Source organism: Aspergillus aculeatinus (genome assembly GCF_003184765.1).
Source record: "Aspergillus aculeatinus CBS 121060 unplaced genomic scaffold BO66scaffold_17, whole genome shotgun sequence".
Taxonomy (NCBI): domain Eukaryota; kingdom Fungi; phylum Ascomycota; class Eurotiomycetes; order Eurotiales; family Aspergillaceae; genus Aspergillus; species Aspergillus aculeatinus.
Genome location: NW_020291486.1, coordinates 532,249 through 549,604, shown reverse-complemented (window position 1 = coordinate 549,604; position 17,356 = coordinate 532,249). Strand labels below are relative to the sequence as shown.

At 52.2% G+C, this 17,356-nt stretch overlaps 6 protein-coding genes across 6 annotated transcripts; 4 read left to right on the top strand and 2 right to left on the bottom strand.

Moving 5' to 3' along the window:
- Positions 1-1,417: 1,417 nt before the first annotated feature.
- BO66DRAFT_437475 (flavin-linked sulfhydryl oxidase ERV2) lies at positions 1,418-2,251 on the bottom strand (the record flags this gene model as incomplete). The annotated part of the gene is made up of 4 exons (XM_025651002.1): positions 1,418-1,433; positions 1,494-1,781; positions 1,841-1,969; positions 2,040-2,251. The coding sequence occupies 4 exons, from the start codon at positions 2,249-2,251 to the stop codon at positions 1,418-1,420; spliced, it is 645 nt and encodes a 214-aa protein (XP_025505279.1).
- A 546-nt stretch (positions 2,252-2,797) lies between these two features.
- BO66DRAFT_390996 (uncharacterized protein) lies at positions 2,798-3,598 on the bottom strand. Its single transcript, XM_025647149.1, has one exon. It carries the CDS (start codon positions 3,182-3,184, stop codon positions 2,918-2,920), a length of 267 nt encoding a protein of 88 aa, XP_025505278.1. The 5' UTR covers positions 3,185-3,598; the 3' UTR covers positions 2,798-2,917.
- A 370-nt stretch (positions 3,599-3,968) lies between these two features.
- On the top strand, positions 3,969-6,771 carry BO66DRAFT_347510 (transcription factor domain-containing protein). Its single transcript, XM_025644622.1, has 7 exons — positions 3,969-4,315; positions 4,512-4,618; positions 4,681-4,986; positions 5,048-5,485; positions 5,540-5,805; positions 5,859-6,368; positions 6,425-6,771. The coding sequence occupies exons 1-7, from the start codon at positions 4,076-4,078 to the stop codon at positions 6,631-6,633; spliced, it is 2,076 nt and encodes a 691-aa protein (XP_025505277.1). The 5' UTR covers positions 3,969-4,075; the 3' UTR covers positions 6,634-6,771.
- A 584-nt stretch (positions 6,772-7,355) lies between these two features.
- Positions 7,356-8,114, top strand: BO66DRAFT_428036 (uncharacterized protein; the record flags this gene model as incomplete). Its single annotated transcript, XM_025650383.1, has 2 exons — positions 7,356-7,370; positions 7,635-8,114. 2 exons carry the CDS (start codon positions 7,356-7,358, stop codon positions 8,112-8,114), a joined length of 495 nt encoding a protein of 164 aa, XP_025505276.1.
- A 1,537-nt stretch (positions 8,115-9,651) lies between these two features.
- Positions 9,652-11,470, top strand: BO66DRAFT_419714 (putative LPS glycosyltransferase). The gene is made up of 4 exons (XM_025649828.1): positions 9,652-10,252; positions 10,311-10,454; positions 10,519-10,580; positions 10,659-11,470. Exons 1-4 carry the CDS (start codon positions 10,073-10,075, stop codon positions 11,410-11,412), a joined length of 1,140 nt encoding a protein of 379 aa, XP_025505275.1. The 5' UTR covers positions 9,652-10,072; the 3' UTR covers positions 11,413-11,470.
- A 1,985-nt stretch (positions 11,471-13,455) lies between these two features.
- Positions 13,456-16,431, top strand: BO66DRAFT_437470 (uncharacterized protein; the record flags this gene model as incomplete). The annotated part of the gene is made up of 1 exon (XM_025651001.1): positions 13,456-16,431. The coding sequence occupies one exon, from the start codon at positions 13,456-13,458 to the stop codon at positions 16,429-16,431; it is 2,976 nt and encodes a 991-aa protein (XP_025505274.1).
- Between the last annotated feature and the right edge of the window lie 925 nt (positions 16,432-17,356).

Genomic DNA, 17,356 nt, shown 5'->3' with positions numbered 1-17,356 from the left:
CTCTTCGAGATGTTGGCTGCCCTTCCAATCAGGCACGGATCCTGCCTCCCCGCAGTGCAACACCAAATGTTATGGAATCGTTCAACAAGTATACGGAGTACACCTCTGTAGTGGATACAATGGCAAGACCGGTTCAAGCAATTTCTTCATCTCATCGGGACACCCATTGCAATGCATATCTTGACAAGTTGACCACTTGATCAAAGCAGGAGAAGGGGCGCACAGGGGGGGAATGTGGCGCTTGTGCATCGAACCACCAACACGGACTTGTCAGGAGACACCATACATTTGCAGCTGGCCCTGCACACCGGCCAGTCGCCGCCCACCTCGACCCTTCTTCGCAGCTCATCTGTCACTCTAGCCCCTGCAATCAAGGGGCCGACGCCTTCTGCCGGACAATAAAAGAAACCTATCCACCAAGATACGAGTGGCTTTCTTCTCGATTGTGCTCAAAGCCTCCCCTCTCATAGGATCGGGGCGCGGTGATCGTCGGTCTGCAGCGCAATAGACTTCCAGTCCGAGGTCGAAAGCTACCACTTTGCTCCTTAAGCGACAAGACACCACGAAGGGCTAGCTATATATAGCGCTCAGCGCCAAAACGAGGGCTTGAAGCATATGGCATTTATGATGTCGCGACGCTGGTTTCAGCCTTGTCACCATCTTAAATGGACACTGTTGCTTGTCGCTGTCTGAGAAATTACACATCTGTAGTCAATGCTTCCCACGGGCTCGGGAGAAATTCCTCCGGGAGTCCATGTGGGAGCTGAGATGCACAGTACTTTTGCGCTGAATGGTCAGCCGCGGCCGGCATAAGGGTTCCACTCTCGTCATGCGCACCATGATGCATGCTTCACACCCTTTCATGCAGCTTCCACACCATCTATCCAGGCCTGCCTTCTACAGTGTAGAGCACTGGTGAGCCTTCACTAAACAGTTCTCATGTGAGATTTGGGGGTGCCGTCGCAAAAGCCTTGCGCCCATGTCAGGGCAGCAAGACACAATCAGGATTCAGACGACCCATGACTGGTTCGTCCAGCAGTAGAGGACACAAAGACGTCATCCCTCCGGTTTGCCGTCTACCTCGCATGCGATATTGAACCTGTGGTACATTTAGTGCCCAAGGCTTTTAGGCGACGTCTTCTCGGCAAGTAATTACAGTCAAGCCACCACTACTATGAATCGCAACCCGGATCGAACTTGAGGCCCTTGTGCAAGACGAAGCTCCAGGGCCGTGGTATGTAGGTATTTTGAAGATGAATGTTGTAACGGTATATACAACTGAAACTACCGTGCACGAACCGGCTCAGTGCACCCAGCGATCCGGCACTGGCGGAGAGTATGTATAATGTGAAAGAAAGAGCATAAGTCACAAGGGAGTGGAATGGGTCAGAGATGTCGAGATAAGGGCGCGCAGCGTTCAACCTCGAGTAGTCCTATAGTGGGATGTGATCAGCAAGGTATCCATGATCATGGGATACGAAGGGAGCACGAACGGTCCCCTGTTGATCTCGACCAGCGGCAGTGCGTCGTCACGATCGGCCTCCCTCCGCGCACTGGGCAGATCCTTGTTTGTGGTCAGATCCTCATCCTCGTCCTCTTCGTCTTTCGCACAGCCGCAGTCATAGAAATCGCCGATATTGTTGCAGTCGAATTCAGGTTTCTCGAGCATGATGTTCACCTCGTTGTGGATGAAGCAGCCCCATCCAGCAGCCGCATTGCGCGACGAGACCTGCGGGGGATACTTTTTCAAATGACCTTGGAAGTGCGAGGCGCATTCGCCACTAGGAAGAGACCCCAGTCAGTATGCAGCAATAATAGAGGTGCAAGAGGGCGACGATACCATGGATAGAGTCGCGCAAAGAGATAGATGAAAGAGCGTAAGGTTTCCTGCTGCTCCTCGGTCGGATCTTCGGGATACCGAGCCAGCATTGTATGGAAGTATTTCCAGGTCGCACGGCCTAGTTCCGCCCTACAGTTTCCGACGACAATCCCTTTAGCATGATTACAGATTCCAAAACAGAGATTCATTTGATTCTCACTTTGCCGTCGCATTCCCAAGCTTGGGCATCACCACCTCCCCTTTGATCAGATCATCTTTGGACACCACGGCCGGCGCGGATTTGTCGAGGTGGCCAGGAGCCCGAGTGGCGGGACTCGGCGGACCTTGAGGTTGGATCAAGAAGAGAAAGATTAAAAAGATAGTGATGCATGCGCCGGCAAGGAGCTGCCGGGTAATCTGGCGGTGTGCCATCGTGGAGTGGCTGATCTATAGGACGCCCACGTTCTCCGTGAGGAAGACAGATCGCCCAACTCTCTAAAGGGGCGTGGGATGATTGACGGTGGATTGACAATGGGCCCGGCCAGGCTGACCGCCTCTCACGTGGCAGAATCAATACTCAATAGCTTCACCGCCTAGTGAATCGCTGTGTGTCCATTGTACGGAGTACTGTACATAGTAAGAGGTTATGTACAGTATTCCCTGGGAAAGAACGCTGATGTAGTAATACCTTCAGCCTAGTAGAGTATTCTGATCCTTGATAGTTCCAATGATCTGAGCATGAATTGTGAACATGGCTTTACTAAGACAAGTGGCTCAGCGAGATGGTATGTTCGAGGACCTGACCTGCGGGTGCCTCCCCAGGCCAAGGCGTTGTCGAAGCGCCCAGCAGGGCCCGTATCTCCACCTTTATAAGCACTTCTCAACTACTAGGTATAGGTAGCTGAAAGCCTATTCATAACCCAGCCTGCCTGGCCATCCAGACTACAACTCACCAAGACTTTCACGTGATGTCTACACACCATAGGACATGGAAGAGATCTCCAGGATCGCGAGTGATTGATTGATCCATTTTCGTTGAATTTGGAGCAATGATTTCGACTCACTGTGAGTTGTGATTGGCGTGGCCAGGGAGGGTACTTAGGTTGTGCGACTTGATTCTGGAACGTCCTCCGCGGGGACAAATAGGACCCGGTTTGCTTCGTGCTCTGGTGGCACCTGGTTGGGAGGTTTTTCGTCGATTTTGAACATCTTGAGTGTCTTCAAGCGCAATCCTCTGAAGCCCTTGGTTGCGAGTGCATTCAGATTTCCCGCAAAGGTCGTAGGCCTGGTGATTTCAGACAGATGATCCTCAAGCATGAAATGTCCCCAGTAGTAACGCCCGCCTGAGGTAATGATATAGTCCATATCCTTGGTACCTAACAGAACAATCTTAGCGTCTACGATGCCGAAGCATCGGGACCGGTAGGCTTCCAAGCTGTTGTAGCCGAAATAGAGCTCGAGGTGGTGTGGATCATTGGTCCAGCCTTCGGGAATGGCTTCGGACTAGATTCCATCAGAATGGACAGGAGGATAAACAAAGATCACGCAGGTGCCGACAGTACTCTTCCCTCGCTTTGTACTATGAGTATGCTGTAGCTTGTGACTTACTTGATGGTCCATCTCACTGGGCTTGTACAGATACTACTCTCGAGGGAGCCAGTTGCGTGATGGTGAAAAGTTGGACCGATCTGAGGGCGAGTAGTCAAGGCACCAGTAGTCAAGGCACCGACAGTGTTAGTACTTGCTACCTAGGTATACAGTACTGTGGGGAAGGGAGGAACACAAGGCAGACAACAGAGGAAACCATCGAAAGGCGCGGAGGGCGGAACAGGCGACTTTTTTATGCTTTCTTAGCAATGGAAGCAACATGAATAATGACTGTCGCTTTTCATTGATATCGATCGGTTTTCGGGGTTGATCTCCTCGGTGATGAATTCCAGCGATTCATTGCTGCTTATCGCTTATCCGGAGTGGGTCGTAAATTAGCTGTCAACAGTTAAGTTAGTTACAGTAAAGCTTCTACATTATTGTCGCCTGATCTTCGAGGCATCAGTAGAGATAGCTGAGTCAGCAGGAACTGCCGAGTTTCGCGATCTGCGCGGCCGCCCACCCCCCAAAAGTTTTCTGCCGATTTCCGGCACCTGAACGCCTGGTTCACCACGTTCGCTGCACCCCTCCTTCTCTCCCCCGAGTCGCCTTTGCATGTGTTAACGGGTCCCACGGTATTTCATCGGGCGTTATTGGAATTATACTCTGATGGATTTGGAGTACCGAGGGATTCTCGCGCCGAATGGGTTGGCTACACATGCCTCGCTCTTAACGCCTCCGGCCACCACCAGCGACCTTCGGAACAATCTTAGGCTTCCCCGGCCGATGACAGCTTTTGATTTCTCCCCCAGACCCTCGGAACCTGGCGCCATGAACAAGATCCCCGCCGTCCCGAGCAAACGGCGGGGTGGTTGTAGGAAGGCCTGTAATGAGTGTAAGCAGCAGAAGGTAAGTTAGTCTGTCTGGCTATACCTGTCATATCGCATTCCATCCTGCATTCCGTTCGGACCCATCGCCTAGCTGTGCATATTGATGTATCCGTTCAACTCGACATCGTTTAATGGATACTGTTTACTGCGCCTGTCAATTCTCATGCCCTCCCTCTAGACAAAGTGGTTGAACATAGGCTCACCGGACCCCGCAGCTTCGGTGCGATATTGTGCAAACGCCCGCTGATGCATGCTCACGCTGCCGGCGGCTCCAAATAGAATGCAAGGTTGAGCCCACTTTCAAACGGATCTCCAAACGCCGGTAAGGCCTTCCGAGCATGTCTTACCTATGTTTCATCTCTTGGCTGAACACTAGCTGTCTAGGCGCAATGCCGAAATGGAAAAAGAAATTGCGGATCTCCGCCGTCGGCTTGCCAGTGGAGAGCATCCCCAGCCCGGGGAGGCTAATGCCAGTGACGAGCTATCTCAATGTTCGGAGGATGTGTTCTGTTCTCCAGATGCGACTGTTGGCATCAAAGGACGGCCGTTGTCGGCTCCACTGGACCCGCAACCCATCGCTACTCCGCTGACCATCCATCGAGATGCCTCCATCTTGTCCCAGGATGAGAATCCGTGGATATTAGAGGACGTCTCGCTATCACGAGCCCGAGTAGCACGGTTGTTTGACCAGTACGATCCTCTCCCTGTGCATGCAGTAGCATCTTGGACAAAGTTACTTATGATTGGCAAGGTTTTTCAAATATTATCATCCCTTTCTTCCTCTTTTGAACCCACAGAAGCCCCCAGACGAATATATGCGTCGTTGTCCATTGCAGGCATGGACGATCATCTGTGTTGCTAGTCGAAGAGCACCTTCTGAGCCGGGTCTCCTCAGCGCACTCTCCGGGCCGTTTAGTCGGCTGCTCTGGTCCACCATTACTGGTGTACCACAAGACTACCGTGTGGTCAAGGCACTCTGCCTCCTCTGCACCTGGCCGTTGCCAACAACCAGTCAACGAACCGATGCTACCTTTATGCTCAGCGGACTGATGATGCAGATATCCATGCAACTGGGGCTACATCGTCCAGTTCAAGCTGAGGAGTTCACCACCTTCCGCATGGAAGTACAAGGGGAAGCTGTCAAAGATCGATTGCAGACATGGGTTATTTGTAACATTGTAGCCCAAAAGTAAGTGGCTTTCAAGCCTGCCGCCGGATCCAACTATTGACTCTATTTGTCCAGTGTCGCTACCGGTTACGGGCAGCCTCCGTCAACTATCTACGATTGGGCCCTAGAGCCCGCTTCACTGCGAGACGCCGATTACCACCCTTCGCATGACCTGATGACTCGGCTCAGAATCGAGAAGTTCTGTGACCGTGTCACAAAGGCACTGTACAGCAGCAAACCTGACCCGGCCGAGTTCATCAGTTCGGAGAAGCTGCTGATTGTACAGCTTCTCGAGAATGAATTGAGAGATATGGAAGTCGACTTTGGCCGGGACATTTCCAGTATGTTATGCATGGCCTGATTCGTCTTTGCTGAGTTCGAACTAATTCTCCAGACATCAACATGATCCACCTGCGAGCGGCCGAACTGCACCTACGGTATTTCGTATTCCTGGGCTCTAACGCCCGAAGCGACGATTTGACAAAGTTGTTCATCGCAACCACTTCCTTCCTCGGACGAGTACTCGATCTCGAGACCTCCCCCGGCGAGCTTATCGGCCACGCTCCCAACTACATCCTACAAATGATTGTCTCAGCCGCTTTCGCGCTCATGAAGCTCTTGAAGAGCGATTTCCGTCGCCACATCGACTTTGAACACGGAAAGCTTCTCTTCAACGGAGCCATCTCGGCTATCCGCCGCATCAGCGTCATGGACCACGACCGTCCCGTCCGCCTGGCCGATATCCTGGCGCAGATGTGGAACGCAGGCAGTCCAGAAGATTCCGCCGGTGGTGACGCATTGCAGCTCAAGATCCGTTGTCGCATGAGCATGAGCCATGTTTACGATACCGTGTGGCGGTGGCGCCAGCGATTCCGCCCGATGAAGAGCGTGGAGGACACGCAAGGTATGTTTTTGCTGCTTCCTCGGATTTACAGGGGCAATGAGATTGATATGTCGCAGCTACCATGGCCAATCCCAATGTGGCTCCCCTCACTGGCCCTCTCTCACGGCCGCAGGACGAGTCTTTGCAGAGTACAAACCTGATATACACTTCAAACTTTGATCAAGGCGCCTTCATCAGCGAGGCAGGCTTCTCCGAGGTATTCGATTCCCTGAATTGGGTTTTTGATGGGATTCCGGACTCCTTTGTGGCGCCTCCAATTCTATGAACAATGCACGCACAGCCTTCTGAACTGCGAGTACTGTTGACTTAAAAGCCGTGTTTCCCTATGAAAATGTACAGAGCACCACCATACAGCATAGCAACCACTTATGACCATTCTTTTATCATAATATACCCGGAGGACACATCAATTGAAATTACGACAAAGTTGGTACCATTTCCACTTCAACATAGCCACGACTGTAGCGGAGGATGTTGACTTGTTATATGGATTCTGTCGGCGGCCCTGAGGCCTCGATAGCCAGGCTGCTCGCGGCCATGCATGGTGATCGTTCCTCTCAGGTAGCCTCACGTAGCCTGAATTCGTCCACCATCCCACGTCCTTGACAGGTTCGCTTGTCCGCGAACATGGGACTCATCGCCTAAGTGATAGTGATAATCGTACAGGGCATATGGTGAATGTAGAGGATCATTTACTAGAGCTACATAATACTTCGTACTCGGGAACTTACAACTACAATTTTCCCCTCGAATCAGTGAATTAAATCCATTGATGTGAAAGCGTTATTGTGTATTTTAATTTCATTGCTGGATCGCAAATATCCATGTGAATATATGCCTTGTTATCCAGGCAACTATGAGAGTACCCTGACGATTCATCCGGAAGTGTAGTCCGGGGTATTCATAGACACCAATCTTTAGCAACTGCCCACCCTATCCTACATTGCTTCAACTCCAATCTACTTCCTGTCATCATGATCTACTAACATGGTGAAGACTCCAGTAAGTAATTAACCATCCTAATAGTATATGTTAATAGTCTACAAAAAAACGGGGAATGGTACACACAGTTCATCCTGAGATCCTGTCACCTGGGTTTATTTCTTCCCTCTCTCATGCCTTGAAGCAGTTATCCTTCGACCAAGTTATACATCTCTAGAATAATCCCACCTGCTTTTCTCTTTGCTTCAACACCAATATTCTTTCTTTATCTGTGTCCTCGGTCACATTTTGTTCAGTCTGCGAGCCAAAGCTGACAATCGTCAGTCCCAAACAAGTCGCGAAGAGCCAGCCGCGCAGCCTGAACCTCGATATCGGGGGCACTATGATAACCAAGACGGCCCAGGATTTTCTGCTGAGGACATCCCCGAAGACTGGACGAATGACCCCAAACTCTTGGAGTTTTACGATGATCCTAAATGTCAAGACGCCGATCTGGCCCGCTGCTGCAGAATCCAAGATCCCCGAATGGTTTTAATGGGCACTCCCGAGTCGGGAGAGATGCAGTATATTATAGCTTCTAAGGGCAAGTACTACTGGGGCCATTTCGAGCTTCTTCATCTGGAAGAGATCACCAGGCCCAAGACGTTGTCGGAAATAGTCCATGCTCTTCGTGATAAGGGATTCCGGGGCCTCCGTATGAAGACCCTGAAGCCGGTGTGGACCCCCGAGGATGAGGAGGATGCACGGTCTGCCACAAGCGAAGGACCCAATCTGTTTGTTCCGGTTGACCCCGATGCGCCTTGATGCACCATGTACTTTCGACGAGAGCGTCTCACGACTCGAGGAATAGCAATGCTTAGTATCCATTCAGCCGATGGTTTGCTCGAATGATGGCATATTTTGTCAAATTTGCGAAGTTTCATCTCGTCTACCTCGGGCTTAGCATTCGTTGCAGCCTCGTAAGAAGCACATGGAATCTAATACACTCTCAAGCACATCTAAACATGGCTGAACAAATTCTCCCCTGGCTGAATGGCGGTCTGGACCTCCGCAGGGCCTACGCGTATCCTCGCGAACAGATTCTTGCGTGCCTCGACCGGATCGTTACGTGCCTCAAGGACATCGTAGACAAGCCCGGGGGCTACGGGGTCCCAGCGCACAATAGGCCCATCCTCCTTCAGATGAACATGGACATAGTGCGCCTCCAGTAAGCTTTGTGTCTCTGTGAAAGCGATTGTGTCTATGGCTAAGCGATAAGAAAGCTCTCCAGATGGCGGCGATTGCGTCACACCAGCTCCGCCACAGAATTTCGACCGAGAAGATGACCCCCGGTGGCCAGCTGCTAGAGCAGCATTCCGGCTCATAAGATTTGAACACGATGGGCTCAATTATTGGGCACTATCAGACCTGCTAGGGCTCTTTCTGAGCAAGCTGGGCCCCGTATACAACCACCGCAGGCGGGCGGTACCAATGGGGTGAACTCATGTTGGAGGATCATCTATCTGAGATCACCGGGCTTGCAAACTTCCAGTAACCCTGGAAGCACTTGCAACCAAGGGCTTCAGAGGATTGCCCATGAAGACCCTCCAAATGGTCAGAATTGACGAAGAAGCTCCCAGTCAAGTGCGCGAGACAACTCGAAATATTGTACGAAGGCGTATCCCTTCTGTAAACTCTTAGGGTCAGTGCCTCTGAGTCTACACATCATCCCAAATTTGTGACTAACTTATGTTGACTATGTATTAGGGGCAGACCCAAAGAAGAGGCAGCGAGGGCTTCTGAGGGTTGGCGCTTTGCAGCGATTGTATATATTTTACGCCTACCTACGAAAACCGGTCGTCCTCGGAGATTCAAAGGAGCATTTGGGACCCGTGTCCAATTGCGAGGTCCTTATCAATATCCACCAAGGCGATTCCCGTCTCTGGAACGGATGCAAGGGCGTCTCGCCTCTGTTCATCGAGGTGGATGCCGAAAGTTCTTTGCGGACAATCTCTTCGGATCATTCCTTAGCGGGTGTGGTGGTGGATCAGGAACAACGGCCTGTCTATAGAGCTGTTCAAGAGCTGATTTATGCAGCTACTTGATGGTCTATCTATGTACATACTCGAGTACCTTCTTCAAGTGCCCATTCAAGTACCTATTCAAGCACCTGGTGAAGGCCATGTTTGCACAACCGTTCATCTACCCGCTTAGCTGATGCCTGAACATTAAGGCATTTACATGACTGTTCGGGAGCGAAGTGGTATGACATCATAGCTCTGATCATGACGTGACGACCCAAGCCCTGGATCCGCCCTGGATCCATCCGCTGCATCAGTCAGGGACTGCCAAGTTTGTAGTCTAAAGTACATCATCAGGCACATCGACCCATATTCTTTGTCCGATCACACACTAACCCCAAAACAGCAGAGTATATGGAGAGATCTCCAGGTTCAACTCCGAGCGAGTCCCCCAGTCACTGATGGAACTTGAACTATGCAGGGCCTTCCGCATTCGGCATCCCTCCCTGTATGAGTCCCCCGCTCCAGCCCCCGAGGAATGCTGCCCATGCCCGCATCCATAGAGGCCAAGTCTCCCTTTACCAAAGTCAAAACGTTTGCAGTCAACGACTTATCTAAGATGAAGTTCGAGTGCAACTTGTCCTGCGCATCCCATCATGCAAATGTCTTTCTCTTGCCATCTCCCCATGTTTCGCCGCGGCCTCTCCGACAACCCACCACCTAGCTAGCACCAAAGATTCAGTGTCCGTTCGAGTCGACAGGATGATCCGCGGAAGAACACAGATCTCGCGGATTGTGATTGCCGCCCTATTCAGCTATGGGCTCTTAATCTTCTTGTTCAGTCAGTCGGCGCGGAGGTTTTGGGCCACGGATGGAGTAGATATGGCCCGGAGTTACTTCGAAGACCAGGCTTTCGAGCACATCAAGAACGAAACGCTGGGGGTGCGTTCGGTCCACATACCCAGATTGAAGGCTTCGATGCTAACGAGTTTCTATCTAGTTCGAACACATCTTCGCGATCGGGTTGAAGGAACGAACGGACAAACGCGATTTCCTCACATTAGCTGCCTCGATGGCGGGCTTTCAGGTCGAATGGCTGGACGGGGTGCGACCGACGGAGATCAATCAGAAGTCCTTACCAAACGTGAGTTTCTTTCTAGACCACCCCCGTATGAAGGTCTGGAATTGATGCATATTGTGACATCTAGAAAAATAGCCTCAAGCCATCCGAAATCGGCTGCTGGCGCGCACATATGAACGCACTCACCAAGTACGGCATCTCCTTCCCTCCCCCCCACGGCACCGGAGCTAGCAATAATGAACACAGCTAACAAACCACCCCCGACAGAGTGGTCGAGAACTCGTACTCCACTGCCCTCATCCTCGAAGACGACGCGGACTGGGACATCTTTATCAAGCAGCAACTGCGGGAGTTCGCGCGGGGCGTGCGGGCGCTGACGGGCAACACGCACGGGTCGCGGCAGGCGCCCTACGGGACCAACTGGGACGTGCTCTGGATCGGCGGGTGCGCGTCAGCGGCCAAGGCCAACGAGACGCAGTTCTTCGCGATTCCGCAAGACCCGACGGCGCCCAGCATCGACCACCGCGGCACCTGGGGCGGACCGCTCAAGGAGTGGAAGACGCAGTACCCGGAGTTCCCGGAGACGTCGACGCGGTTCGTCTACCGGGCGGAGTACGGGTGCTGCACGTACGGGTACGCGGTGACCAAGCGCGGGGCGGAGCGGATCCTGGCGGCCCTCGCCGTCGACCGCATCGTCGCCGCCGTCGACAACTCCATGGGCGACCTGTGCGGCGGCAAGGACGGCCGCCCTCAGATCGAATGCTTCGCCCCCTTTCCCAACCTCGTCGGCACCTACCGGGCGGCGGGCCCCGCCTCCAAGGACTCGGACATCCACAATGGCACCGACGAGTGGCACGAGGCCCAGGCCTGGAACCTGATGTATAGCACCCGGTTAAATATTCATAACCTGGTCGCCGGGAAGGATACCGTGTACGCGCAGTACGAAGAGAAGTTCCCGTGGTCCAAGTGGAAGCTGAGTCGGAAGAATTTCCACTATCCGCAAGGGTACCTGGTGCATTAATTCGTTGCGAAGCTACGGAGTCCACTGAGGGAGTACATTGACTGTTCGGGTGGTGGAGGTGGTGGAGGTGGTGGAGGTGGTGGAGGTGGTGGATGCACAGCGGTCGCATCATCTATTTGTACATTATTAATTCCTAGCATTTTGTTCATTCATTAGCATTGTTGGTGTTAGCCAGGTCTACTTGTTGTATCGGGAGCCAAGTCACTCATAGTGCTATTTAGCGTAGGAAATAAGACCGAGTAAACCCGAAATTGGAGTCCTTGCAGAGTTCGGCTTGGCGGGACTTGAATGTACGGTCCAGTCCACCCCTCCCCGCCCTTCCGAAACTTGACTGGCTTTGCGCATCCACCGTTGAGAACCTGGAATGAGGAATGTGTTGCTGGCGCTAAGTTTGTAGCATCTTGAAGGATCGCTCTCGTCTACTACGTACTACGTACATACTCACATAATATGTCTGTACTACACCACTGGTGCACCCATCTATCCATCCACCGCCTCACCACCTCTTCCCTCTCGCAGGAGCATATCCAGAGGAGATCGAGGAAAAGAACGGGGCAGATACGTGTGGCCTCCGCTCCGTTGGCAGAAAACCTCTTTACCAAGCTCCCAATTAACTTGAATATGGAGAACGGCCCCCGGCATGTCGCACGTCGAAATCGAACTGACCCATGAAAACTTCCCGGATACATTAGGCACCTTCCATTTTTGATATGCAAAAACTCGGGACTATTTTCCTGGAGCTAGAACTAGGTATACTCCGTACTCCGTACTTACCAAGTGACCGGTAGTCGGTCCCAAAGCGGGCTAGCCTGAATCCAACCCATAACAACTTGAAATGATTTGCGGTGGTTTTTGCCTGCCTCGGCGGTGAACAGGGGAATTTTCCTGGCGGGAAAGGGGGGGAAGAAACGCAGTGCTGTATCAGACCAGTCGCCGTCCAATTTCCAAGTCAAAATGTCGGACATTCTTTGGTTGAGAGTTTTTTCTCTGAAGAGCAATTCTCTGAAGAGCAATTGTTAAGAGTTCTAGTACTGAGATAGCTCCTACTGACAGACAAGCGTTTACACTTTGAAAAAGACCGAAAGAAAGAGCGAGTCTCAACCTTGATATAATGGGTGCCAATGTTCTAGATGCGCTCACCTGGCCCGCATCGACCAGATGGGCCAATTGGAGACAGCATTGGGGGTCTAGTGGGGTGGGCATCGGTCGATGGTTCCTGAGCCCTACATTCGCGAAACTTTCGCTGCACAGCTTCATCCACTGCTCCTCTCCCTCAGTCCTGCCTCTTGTCAGCAGCATGGTAGGTAAAATAGAAGAGAAAGATACTGTGACGAAGCCGTAAGGTGGCATCTAGAATGGACCGAATCCGCCAATCGATTGGCATGCCAGCCCGGCTGATAGCACAATACCTTAACACTCACTGAACTTAACGCTGCGCTGCAGTGCCCATGTCGGATGACCCCAACGGAGGGTGCCAGTCAACGTTAACTTAGGTTTCCATGTTTCCATACTTTCCATCCTTTTCCAGACTTTGACCACCACTTAGCTTTTTCGGCTCAGGTAATCGAGGGCTCACACTAGATTCGACTTGCAGCGACTGATTGGTGGCAGTGGCTGCCGTAGAGTGAATCGACCTCCCCGCGACCAAATCTGATCAATCAGAAGCCTCAATCGAGGAATCTGATTGCTCGTCAGAGGGATTGATGAATAATCGGTGATCCGGTGGAGCCACCAGGTTCAGTCAGTGCCAGTGCCAGTCCGACGACAACAACAACCAGGGCCAACAAGTCAAGACTTGACTGAACTCCCACCCCCCCAAGCCCAGCCCGGACAAGCAAGCCCAAGCAAGCCCAAGCAAGCCACAAACACCGCCGCTGGGTATGATATCATCCATTCCCCTTCACCCCCTGGTCCATGGTCCATAGTTAGTCTACCTTTCAGACCTCGGTCGTTTGTTAAGGGCTCGTTTGGCTGCGAGAAAATATGATCATTTTTTTTCCTCTTTCCTGCACAGCAAATCCTGTGAATTGAGGCCATCCCAGAATGCCAGAGACGTCTCCTGAAGCAGATGCGCATCCCGATCACCAACCACCAGAGACTGCCGCGAATTCGAGCTCGACAGATCTTCGCCTCAGTGGCCCTGGGAGGGTCTACCCTCTGCGATCGATTATTGCCCCGACGCACCCTTTAGCACTACCCTACCGATCCTCTTCAACGTCGAGCAGTTCACCACATGCTCACAGCCTGTGCAACGAAAAACCCGAGTTGAAGGACCGGGATGAGCCCTTGGAGCAACCGCCCGTTAGTCAGCCGGGCACCCCGCCCGAGCAACGATTCTTGTCATGTGACTCTCCAAAGCAACAACTACAACATCAACAATCACCACCGTATTATCAGCAGCAGCAGCAGCAGCATCAGATCGACGGGACTGGATCGATAACCCCTACCAAGTTATTTGACCATGCCTCAGGCTCGGAAGGACTAGACCATCTGAATCTTGAGAATCTCGGCTCACTCACTCCCTCGTCCTCACACCGAAGATATGACCCACAGGACTCCGACGAGGACAGCCTCGCAACCACCAGCACCACCAAGACCCTCCAGGCGTGCGAGGACGAGCCGATACACAGACCTGGGGCCGTGCAATGCTTTGGGGCGTTGGTGGTCTTAGAACAGGTGGATGAGGGGACGTTTATGGTGCAATTGGCCAGTGAGAACTCCGAGGCTATCATCGGGCATTCGCCGCAGAGTCTTTTCACCTTGAACAGTTTCTCCGATCTGTTGCGCAACGACCAGGATGGGATTCTCCGCGATCATGTGCAATTAACCGAGGACGACCAGTGGAGTCCGGCCGTGGACGGGCCGGAGATCTTCAAATTATCCATCAACGACCGACACGGCCATCCCCAGCGGTTCTGGTCGGCCGTTCACCGCAACCCAGCGCACTGGCACCTGATCATCTGCGAGTTCGAGAGCGAGATTGATCGTCTCAACCCAGTCAACACAGCCGGTCAGACTCTGCCCGCCAAACCTACCCATATCCTGGGATTCGAGCCCACCGCCGATCAAATAGCAAGCAGCACCGTCAAGATCAGCCAACCGTTACGGTTGCTACGAAACAGACGCAGGAAGCCGGGCGAGATGGCTTCGATGGAAGTCCTCAACATCATTAGCAAGGTCCAAGATCAGCTGGGTAGGACGCAAGACCCGGATACGCTGCTGAATGTCTCCATCGGGCTGATCAAGGAGCTGACTGGTTACCACCGCGTGATGATCTATCAATTTGACCACGAGAATAACGGGAATGTTGTTGCAGAACTGGCCGATCCACGATTCTCCAAGGACATTTTCAAAGGACTTTCGTTCCCGGCCGCGGACATCCCCCAGCAGGCCCGGGATCTCTACAAGAAGAGCAAGGTCCGGCTTCTGTACAATCGCGATCATATCAACTCCCCTCTAGTATCGCGAGACCTCGAGCATGCACAGGCTCCGCTGGATATGACCTATGCATTCCTGCGGGCGATGTCACCTTATCATCTAAAGTATCTAGCTCGGATGTGTGTCCGCTCCTCGATGTCTATCAGCATTAACGATCACGAAGATCTCTGGGGGTTGATCATATGCCATTCCTACGGAGAGCACGGCATGAGAGTCCCCTTTCCGGTCATACGCCTGACCAGGTTGATTGGCGATTCGGTGTATCAGAATATCAAGCGACTCTCCTGTATGTCGCACCTGGAGGCCGGCAGTCCCGCCAACCAGGCGGCTGCGTCCGAGATCCTGAAACAGGACAGCCACACATCCGAAGCGTTGCTTAAACTGTTCGATGCAGATTTCGCAGCTCTTTCTATCCGAGGACGAACGAGTATACTCGGCGAGTCAACTGACTTCCAAGAAATCCTCGCTGTGATCGAATATTTCCGGTCGAAGAAGCTTGACTCTGTCGTGGCTTCTAACTATGTCATACGAGATTTCCCTGACTTGCACTTTCCTCCTGGCATTCATGCCGTCTCAGGTGTCATGTATGCGCCTCTCTCCCTGCACAAGGAGAATTTCATCGTCTTCTTCCGCCGTACGCAGATGAAAGATATCCGATGGGGTGGAAACCCGTATGCAAAGCCGCCCATGCAGCCTCGCAAGGATTTTCGGGTCTGGCGAGAGACGGTCGTGGACCGGTCTCGGGAGTGGACTACGTCGCAGACCGATAATGCAGCTGTCTTGAGTATGGTCGGCTCTCAAGTGTCGAGCGACTGGCGAATGGAAACGGAACCCCCTTCGTCGTCTAGCCAGCATGCCAAGTCAGGCGATGAAATCCGAAGCACACTTAACACGATCATGAAGAACCTTGGGGTGGTTCTGGGAGGCTCGTTTGACTCCGAATTCCAAGACAGCATCACCCGTTCCTATTCTGCCTCCAAATCCCTCCTCTACGTGATCAACGACCTCCTAGACCTCACGAAGGATGAAGAAGGATACAACCTTATCAAAGATGAAGCGTTCGATATTTCATCCTGCTTTCACGAAGCCACCAAGATGTTCGAGGCCGAAGCGCAGCGCAAAGGGCTTTTCTACAAAGTCATCCATGAACCGGGTATCCCGAAGGGCGTGCTCGGCGATGAGCGGCGCGTGCGCCAGGTGATTTCGAACCTCATCTCCAACGCCGTTCAGCATACCTCCGAGGGAGGGATCACCGTCGAGATGTGGCGGGACACGGTCACCCCTGCGCCGGGGCGGGCTATCATCAACATCACCGTGGTCGATACCGGGTGTGGCATGTCGTCGGACAAACTCGACATGCTTTTCTGCGAGCTGGAGGAGATCTCGACGGAGCGGAAGAACGGCGGTGCCACCGAAGAAAGCTCGACCGCGCTGGAGCAACCGCACAAGAAACATGTTCTGGGAGTGGGACTTGCCTTGGTTTCGCGGATTGTCCGCAACTGCTATGGGCAGCTTGTGGTTCATTCCGAAGAAGGCAAGGGCAGTCGATTCGCAATATCCCTTCAGTTCGATACCGGGTAGTACATGCACCTGGATCGAACTCCAACCTCTACATTACAATCTGTCTCGAGCTGTGACGGGCTTTCTAATTTCTTCTTTGCTTGGATTTGGGCTAGCGCATATGAATTAGCCTGTGGTTTTTCATCCCCTTTTTTTCCGACGCAGAGGGCGAAACGCTCTGGAGATGATCCGATTTGGTCTTCTTCACGCCCTTGTCTTACTGCTCTGTATATACATATATATCTTTTTTTTTGGGTCTTTCTGGGATCTCCTTATTGTATTAACACACAGTCGATAGCGTTCGAGCAGGCCATTTTGTTTACCTTTCTGGAAGATTTTCTTTACTTCCAGGATCTCTTTTCTTTCTTCCGGAGTCTGGAATTTCGGGAAGAATGAATGATGACGATCTTGATGACATTGATGGTCTTTGATCACGTCGCGGCAGGACTGCCTGCCCTACCTGTTTTCTTTTCATATTGTGGATTACAATAGACACGAATCCCCCGAGAATATCAGGATTGTTTTCCTTTGCTACGGTCTTGCTGTCGAAACTGAAACTATACCCGATACCCTACCACCTCATACGTGTGACGGATTCTTTCACCGGAGTCTAGGTGGGTGATTGGTTGAGCAGCTCAAAGCGTCTACCATGGGTTTTCCTGCCAATGCTATGAGGTCCAAGGTTCAAAGCTTACCGTCAGCAAGCTTCCCTGGGCTTTGACAGCTGTCTAAGTTCTTTATCCACTGGCACAGCGATCAAAGCCTAACTTTTCAGCTTACAATAGCATTGTATGTCTACGAATCGGAATCTGATGAATGAGTGAGACTTTCGACTGGGTGGTCCAGGTTTCGCATTTGAGCTGAGTAATCCCCTTACCTACAGTAGCATGAGTTGGCTAACTTCTTGATTGCCTCGATGAAATATTCTTCCATCTTCTAGTTAACA